The following is a 9,277-nucleotide window of genomic DNA, read 5'->3' as shown; positions in this document are numbered from 1 at the left end:
AAACACCTTCCCACTTTTCACCCACTGGAACTTGAACTTTGTATCAAACCAGACATGAACCCTTTCTGTGATGAGTTCAGTCACAACTGAATCCAAACTGGATGGTCACACTGTTCTGACCCAGGTCCCCTCACCCCAGACCCAGCCACCTCCAGGGCCAGCTGAGGCAGCCCCAGTTTTGGTACCAAGGCAACCTGTAGCAGCTTAGCCCTGTCCTGGATCTGTCCAAGTCATCACAGCCCTCTGGACTCCACTCAGTGCAGGTTACACATCATAAACAAATAAAGTTGAGAAATCCCTGGCACCCCATGGCTGGGTGGGGTGACACAGCCTGGGTTCCTGGAGAACCTCAAACTTTTTTTTTGTCTCTTTTCTCCAAAATTCTGTTCTCTTTAAAAGTTGCCCATCTCTGCAGTTGTCCTAAGTTTCCTCATGTTTCCTTGAGTCACCATCCCATTCTGGATGGCAGAGGGGCATAGGAAGGTATGGCTGAAGAGGAGGAAGGAAACCTGGCACAGGGCCATGTGCAGAGAGCATGAAGTGTTGGTCAGTCCTGGACATAGGATGGATGTCATTCCCTGCCCTCTTAGAGACAGATGGAGGCAGCCTGTCAGCCTATTCCACTCTTGGATCCTCCACTGGAAGATGTTAAATAAGTGGCAATGAGTATGAAATCAGACCCAAGGACCAAGCTGCCTCTTCTGGCCTTTTTTCTGGCTGTCCTCAGCTGGATCCTTGCCTTTGGTTTGAAAACAGGACCCAAGATTAGCTGTTTACAGCCACCAATCTCCATTCTTTCCCAGTACACACATGCCTTCAACACCAACAGTCCAGCTTTTCTGCACTTAGCTTTTGCAGCACCTCTTAAAAATCACCTCAGAGCTCACCAAGGGGCCAATAATTTGGACCACTGCACACAGACACAGCCCCTCCTGCCTCCCTAACCCTGCCTCGTGCATTCTCCTACTTGCTTCTCACAAAGCCCCTTCTTGGCATGGTCAAGCTCCCAGGTTCTCAGAACTGCTCCCTTTTATAAGGCAAAGGGCAGATTCATCAGCTTCCCTGGAGTTGCTGGAATGAGAAGAGCAAGGTCAGTGTGGATCTGCCTGGTTTGCCAGCCCTGAAAGAGGCCTGTACACTACAGGGCACTCTAAGACTTCTCTGTATCCACCCAGGATTAGGTGGAGAATGTAGCAAGGGTGCAGCTTGAGAGCACCCAGGGATGGCCTTCTGCCTCCTCTCCTCCTCAGCTCTCTGGCTGACCACATTCCTTGTTGTCCCAGCCACACATCCCTGTGGCTACATCACTTGCCCTTGCAGGGGATTCCTGTGCTCCCAAGCTCTAGCCAGGGTTTCAGCCACATCTCAGAGTTTCTTCCTTTCATCTTGACAGTGCCCCACGTCACCCTGCACAGAAGTGCCTGGACACAGTACAAACAGGCTGCCAGAGGAGAAACTTGAAAACTGCATAGACTATCCCTGGATTTGGGTAGTTATCTGTGTGTTTCAGATGCTACAGGAAATAATAGAGACACAGGACCTCATTGTGGCTTCTTGTTTTAAGGATGTCCTAATATGCTGAATTTTTAAAGCCAAACTTTCTTCACTCACAAACAGCCTGTACACGTACATGTCTTGCTTTGACTCAAGGGAACCATTTCTTCATTAGCTTGACCAAAAACCCAAAACCAGTGTCCTCAGTAATAAAAGGCAGAATTCATCTCATGGAAATGCTCACAGAAAGTCTCTTCCACAACAGAGCAATGCACCAGGACAACCCAACACTTACAGCAAGGTTGTTTTGCTTTTTAAAGCCACATCCTTAAGGATCTGGAAAGAAACTGTATTTGAAAAATAATCTGGAGAATCCTTTCTCCGACAAACATTAGTTTATAGGATCTGTACTGCCCTCAAATCCCACCCCTTCTGTACCATACTGCACAAACCTGCAGCTTCAGCAAGTTTTGCAGTCTTAGATATAAGCTTTAAAACTTATAGATACACACAGACACAGAGAAATGAGATATCAGGTTTTTAATCCTTCTTTTGATGATAATGAAGATCTTAGGATGACAAAAGATCTACAAAAAACACCAAAGAAAAAATACTTATAAACTCCCAATGCAAAAAAGTGCAGCTGCTTACAGTGCTTTGCCATGCCCAGAGAGGATGGGAAATGAGTTCAGCTATTATGTGGGTAGTTGGACTTGAAAATATTCTACTGCTCCCACAGTTCCTCCCATCCAAAATAACCCATCCCAGAAACTCAATCTGCTGGATGTGTACCCACCTGTACGTAAGGTAAACTCCCTGCTACAAAGAACCCTGGGGAGTTTCAGGAGCTTTGTTCCTGATGAGAACCATGTACCAAAGACTCCTGAATCCAGGTTCTCCTGGGAAAAGGTGGTCTGAGGCCTTAGTCTTGAGTTTTTCTCACTGTTTCAGTTTTGGGACAGTTTAAAAGCGAGAGGCTTTCTGGCCTGCTCTGCTTCCCTCTCTGCTGACAGTTTTCTTAGGGACAGGTATCTTAGGGACATTTTGATAATCAAGCAAGGCATTTCATGCAAAGCAGAAACTCAGTGATTTTTGATAAAAGTTTCCCAGGGCAGATTGTTCAGTCAATGCAGCAAAAAACTCTGAGCTTTGTGGCAAGGATAGTGTGATGCTGAGGACACAGTGTCCCCTTCTGGCAGCAGGCACGCACTGAATCTCATCCATGCAGAAGGCCTGGGCAAGTCACCAGGAAGGAAGCATTCTGCAAAGGGACATCCAGCAGGACAGTGCTAAAACCAACCTGACAGATTCTGCTGCCCAAGGGAATTCATTCTCCATCTGTCTTTGATACCTTCTCTTCCCTACGTTCAGGGAGAACTCGGCAGTATCTGAGCTCTGGGAGTGAAATAACAAATGGCTCCTGGGAGTCAACTTCTAGGGGAAGAAACACAAATGATAGAAAAACACCTGGCACCATCCTTTCAAAGCTAAGGCCTGTGGCCGCTCAAAAAGGTTGGCACATCCCTCCAATGAAGAACTCAGGGTCAGTGAAGTTGCGGAGCAGTTATCAGCACAGAAAGCTCCAGCAGGAAGTCAGAATTGCAGTTCTTACAGTTCTTTACATTCTTGGAAATGAGCAACATTTCCACTTGCTATATATGTTTTGGGGCAAGGAAGAGCCAACACCATCTGACTTGGAGGAGGAAACACACCTGGCTCAGACACATTGTCCATCCCCATCCCAGCATGTAAACCCCCATTCTAATTTCTGGCTCATATTACCTACAAGGTTCAGCTTTTCCCTCTTGTATCTGAATCCAGCCAACAAACACCACTTCCATCTACACTGTTCCTCAGACTCTGCCCTGAGCACGTTTTTGTGTCCCTTATCCCTGTGTTTAGCTGTGTTACCCAGTTACCTTCATGGTAGTTCAAGGCTTCTCTCAGTGCTCTACAGGCAGCTTTCTTTGCCTCCAGAACACTTCCAGGCTGGCCCGGGCTGTAAATTGCAGTCTCCACAGTCAGTTGCAGGGCCCCATCCAGCACACACTGCATTCTCCTCAGCGCTCTCACTGCCTGGTCCAGCTGCTCCTGGGAGTCAGGACGGATCATCACAAGCACCAACACATTCGGCAGGCAGGGGAGGAGGTTCCTCACATCCCGGACAGCCTCCTCCAGGTGATCCCACTGCATGAGCCTTTTCAACACACTGGCTTGCCATAGCATAAAAATCAGATGTGGGGCAACCAGGTCCTCTTCTTCCTTTCCCTCATTCTCTGCCTGCTGAGGTTTGTGCTTAATGTCCACTGTGCCACACAGGTCCTGGGTAAAATCCACCAGCAATGAGGGAGCTCTTGACTCAGCATGGTCCACTTCCATCACACCCACCCGTCCATTCCGGCTCCCCAGCATGTCCAGCAGGTTGAGGAAATCCCAGGTGGTTCTGTCCACAAAGGAGGCCGGCTCCTTTGACGCCATAGTTTCCTCTCACACGTCTGTTTACTGTGCTGCTGGGGAAAGGAGTGGAAGAAGCACTTGCACAGCACAGGCAACACCTCCTGCTCTGAGCAGCCAAGGCTGGGTTGGGTGGGAGCAAAAGAATGTGAAAATTGCAGTTTTGATACAAAGATTCACAAATTGTAGCCATGTGCTATTTGGGGTTGGACCTTCCAGAAAAAGGCTTTGTACCTTTGCAGTCTGGTACAATATAAATAGGTGACAGGGGAGAAAGGATAATTACATATTTTTGGGCATCTTTTATCAAGCTCAAAAGGACTTACTAACTTCTCATCAGCAACTAACTACATCATAGTGACCACAGGCTTACAAAACTGTTGTTACAGTCAACTTTGCTCACTACATTTCTTCCTCCTTAATGCTTAAAGCTGGAAATCCCATCCATCCTTAAATCCATTGTGTCCAACCTGTTGGTATTTGTGGAAGACTAAAAGCCCTACCTGACCTGGCCCAATATCCCATAAACAGCAATTTCTCTCCACACATTAAAAAAATGCATTTTCCACTTCCTGCCGTGAAGGACAGCAGTTGAAGCAGGCTTAGGTCTCAGCAAAATAATTTCTATACCAGAGCTGAGTAGTTGGGTAAAGTTTTTTAATTCCAATTAAAAGTAAAGTTTTGATTTACCCAACAATGTATCCTGCACACACAACTACTCCACCTGTTTCTGACAGGATTTTTCAGAAAGAAGAGGATTAGCTGTGAAATACCAACCCACTGCAGGAGACCTGCAAAGCCAACAGCTCAGAGGGCTCCCTGAGACACACTGGCAGCAGGGCCAGGCAAGAAGGAAGCTCTCATGCCCTGGAAAGGAGATACTGCACTGAAATGCCCTCGAGGTTTGGTTTACCCAACAGACTCACCTGCCTGAACCACTAGGGATGCATTGAAAATGATGGAACTACTTGGTGTATGTGGAACTGCCCTCACAGGGTATCCACAGGTCATTTTGGGACTGTGACATCAGCAGCAACCATGACAACCTGTACCTGCCTCAAACACCCCTTTAATCTACCCAGTATTTTGGGGGGATTTTCAGATAGAAGAAACTCTGAGCCTTGCACTTCAAGACTGTAAACTCATTTTTCATCACCTTACTGTTGAGCAAACCTAAAAGAACTATGGAAGTGCTGTGAAGATGCTCACTGCCCTACATGATGTGCTGGGATAAGGCTGGCTGAGAAAACAGCATTAACACTTGGACACTGCAGAGCCATGCAATGAAAATGTGTTTAAAGAATTTACACAAACACACTACTGGCACACATGCTGCCCAGGTACACATGGGCTCATTATCTGGGATTCTACTAGAACTACTATTGTGAGATGTGAAAGAGGTTTTCAACTGCCAGGATGTAGTGTCTCTGTCTTTGCTGTCAACTGATACGCTACTGAGAAAGAGGTCTCTCAAAATTGGTGGAGGCAATAAAACCACAAATATACAAAAGTTAAACAGATTCTCCATTTTATTTTCAATAAAAATTTAGATCCTAGATGGATACAGCATCTGTAAAACACAAAAACAGACAGAATCATATTAGAAATCTTGTATTCCAACATGAGTTTTGCAGTTACAATCTAGACCATAAATCTCATCATCTGCTATGAAAGCAATCCCCAGTTTATACAGAAGAGGTGTGAGAATGGAAAAGCCCAACAGCTGTTCAGTGACTTGCAGGAGCACTTTGCTGGTGGCACTGACTCTGTGGAAGCCAGCCCCTCAACACCAACAAGAGTTCCAATAGCTCTGGATTTCAGGAATTATCTGTGCTGCTCCTACTGTGCTTTTTTTAAGGCACAGGAGAAAGACAGAAAGGAAGGACTGCACCCCTCTTGTAACTCCTTTTGACAACATCACTAAGAAAATATTACATCACAACTCTGGGTGAGACACCTAAAGGGACAGTCCCACTGAAGCACTGTCACTAAAATGCCAACTGTGGGAGCAGGCAGACAGGACAGCACTGCCCTCAGTTAAAACATTTGGGAGGTAAGAGAAAAATCAAACAGGTAGAGGAGCAGAAGGGTGCAAAAATACACAGAGCAGATTGGTGGAAAAGAAATCAAGGCAGCTTTAGAAAGGAGCTGAGTCCTGGAACTTGAAGAGCCTTTCCAGACAACCTGAACAAGCACACAAACCCTTGACAATGAGACAAATCCCCTCAGCACAGGAAGCCAGGAAAAAGCCCCTCCAGGCTCCAAAAGGAACAGTCACTGAGCCATGCTGGACACCCAACAGCAACAGAAAAAAAACAGAGTTCAAATGTTCGCTCATGCTAAGTGGAATTAAAAGGCACCTCAAAAATTGCCAATAATGTCTTGTTGTTAAAACACATCCACTTACCACCCGGATTCTGTGTCCAATGGCCTTGGCAGGAAGGTTGGAGCGGAACTTGGCACGAACCATGCCACTGTTCCCATGGGCTCGGGTCACCTTCCCCCAGATCACGCGTGTCCTGTTGGGTTTGCCTCCGGGGGTTACCGTGTTGCTGGGGAAAAGGAGGCAAAGAACAGCTGAGCAGGGCAGTCACAGCTCTGCTGTCACCAGCAGTGACAATGTGGTCTCGCTAAGGCACCTCAATAATTTAGCTCCATAGCCTTCTTGAACTAGACCAATGTCCACTTTTATTTAACCTGTGAAATTTTACAGGCCTGGGATTTTCACTGTAGCTTTCAAAGGGGTAATTACAGCTTGCAATTTATCAGAAGTTCCATCAGATAACTATTAACAGCTTACAAAGCTCAAAAATTTGGAAAACACTTTTGCTAATATGATTAAACTGAAAAATCAACAATATGAAATTGCCAACACCTTATTTCTCTAGACACACTGAAGACAGGAGAAGAATAGGCCATTGGGATAGATGGCAGAAATTGCCTTAAATGAAGAGCCATGTGCCACGTTGGAAATCATGGTGGTCAAGTTATCAGTCTGATCAATTTTATCCAAGGCAATTCTGAACTCTAACAACAGCATTCAAAAAAAAAAAAGGAAGTGGAAATAATAGGAAGCTGTTGCCAAGGTGTCTACCAATGGCAGCAGAGCAGAAGTGACAGAAAGTGCTCAGACATGGGCACACAAAAGTCAGAATAAAAATTCATCCAGGCTTCACAAAATCACTTTACTGTTTAAGTAACTCAATGGTTCATAGTATTTAACACAAATTCAGCCAGCTCAGTTTACTCCATCAACCCGCCTTCAGTTTTTGTCAATCTTAGGCAAAACTTGTTTCTCATCCCACTTGCTCTCTAACATATCATATAGTATCATTATCTCCTAAGCATTTGCAAAAGCCGATAATTGGAACTGGCTAATTCAGCACAAGAATAAAACATCACTTACTTTTTAGCTTTGTACACATAGGCACACCTCTTGCCCAGGTAGAAGTCTGTCTCCTGACGGGCATAAACACCTTCAATTTTCAGAAGGGCCGTGTGCTCCCGCTGGTTTCGCAGGCCACGTTTGTAGCCAGCAAAAATGGCCTTGCACCACAGCCTATAAACATGGAAAACATCTGCAAATTATAATTCACTCCAAAGTAACAAAAGTAAAAACAAATCACAGGCAGTTTCAGCAGAAGCTAATTCCACACTAATAGAAATTAGCAGAGGAAAGCTAAGTATGTGGAACATGAAGTATTTATGAGAACATTGCATTTTTTACTTATCATAAACTCCTGACATTACAGCACAGGCTTCACATTAAGTTTCAAATGCTTCAGCATTAGCAAATATTTCCAAACGTCTACTAACACTGGTGAGTAGACATTACTTTTTTTCTACACACCAAAGGAAATGTCCTGTGTTGCAGTAACTGCTGTAGAAGGGATGAACTGCCCCTAATTTGTAGCCTCAGAGGAATTACCAGCCAGAACAACAGCCTGACATCCACTGGATACAGACATTACACAAAATCTCCAGCAATTCCTCAGGACAAAGTCCTGCCTGCACTTCTCATGTAAAGTTATTTTAAGACTTGTCCCACACACTGAGTAGACAGCATGGTGCATTTGCCGGGAAAATGAAATTAGCAAATCTAAACCTCTACAGCATCCATCACCTGCCCTGGGATACAGCAGGATCAAACTGAGATATCCAGTTCTACCTGCCACACGTGTAACAAGACAAACTCCAGAGACAGATACTAAGACATAAAGCTGTGATCCACAGAACCATTAAACGGTTTGTGTTGAAGGGACATTAAAAACCATGCAGTCCTGACTCCCCTGCCATGGGCAAGGACACCTCACACTAAACCAGGTTGCTCAGAGTCCCATCCAGCCTGGCCTTGAACACTTCCAGGGACGGGACAGCCACAGCTTCTCCAGGTAACTTCAGAGCATTCGGATTTAATCCCTCCACTTACAAACTCAATCCCTACAAGCTTAAGAAAATTCGGTGGCACCACAGGAAATCTACCCATGAGAAAACCACGTTGCTTCCTTTACTCAAGGAAACAGTATATGTCAAAGCTCCACTATACACTGGAGAGACACAAACACTATCCTAACAAACCCATATGTTTTACACTAGTATTTACTGACATGCCAGGGAGAGCGTGGTACATCGTAACAGCAACTACAACCAGCTCAAGAGACTTCAGAATAGGGACACCCAACCGTGGGCGTTCAACAGCGCCCAGCAGGACACTGGGCAGAGGAACACCGCTCACTGCCTACTGCTCCAACAAACACTCTCAGGAATGTTTCAACAGGGGTACAGCACTCGGGCAGTCACTCACCTCCCGGTCATGGTGTCCTCCCGCAGACCCGGTCCCGGCAGGCCTGGAAACGACACACAGCCATGAGCCTCGGGCCAGCATCTCCGCCCGGCCCGGCGAGCGGGACCCCGAACACCCGGGGTCTACCCGGGAGCCACCCAGAGCTCCGGGACCCTCCGCCCCCTCAGAGCGCAGCCGCCTCAGCCCCGCTCCAGCCGAGGGCCCCAAGCCGCAACTGGGACCATCCGCCGCGCATCGGCGCCATCCCGCCTTGTCCCCGCCCTGGACCGCGCCACCCGCTGCGCCCCGGGAGCCCCGCGCCCGTCGGCGGCCCCACAGCGGGGCCGGCATCCCCCAGCCCCGTTCCCGGCCCGGGACCCTGCTCCGCCTCACCCCCAGCGCTCCAAGATGGCGGCGAAAGAGACCCGCGCCGCGCTGCCTGCCGGGAAACGCGCCGCCAGGACCCGAGCGGGCGGCCGAGCGCTGCCTGAGTGAGCAGCGCCGATTTGATGAAAGTGCTCCAGCGGGCCCGCGCCGCCCGTCCTG

At 47.2% G+C, this 9,277-nt stretch overlaps 1 protein-coding gene across 1 annotated transcript; it reads right to left on the bottom strand.

Moving 5' to 3' along the window:
* Positions 1–5,459: 5,459 nt before the first annotated feature.
* RPL35A (ribosomal protein L35a) lies at positions 5,460–9,232 on the bottom strand. Its single transcript, XM_058843546.1, has 5 exons — positions 9,125–9,232; positions 8,753–8,795; positions 7,355–7,507; positions 6,356–6,500; positions 5,460–5,518 (listed from the first exon to the last, which is right to left on the bottom strand). The coding sequence occupies exons 2-5, from the start codon at positions 8,761–8,763 to the stop codon at positions 5,495–5,497; spliced, it is 333 nt and encodes a 110-aa protein (XP_058699529.1). The 5' UTR covers positions 8,764–8,795; positions 9,125–9,232; the 3' UTR covers positions 5,460–5,494.
* Between the last annotated feature and the right edge of the window lie 45 nt (positions 9,233–9,277).

This window comes from Poecile atricapillus, chromosome 8 (genome assembly GCF_030490865.1).
Source record: "Poecile atricapillus isolate bPoeAtr1 chromosome 8, bPoeAtr1.hap1, whole genome shotgun sequence".
Classification (NCBI taxonomy): Eukaryota; Metazoa; Chordata; class Aves; order Passeriformes; family Paridae; genus Poecile; species Poecile atricapillus.
This window is presented reverse-complemented; position numbering and strand designations above follow the sequence as displayed.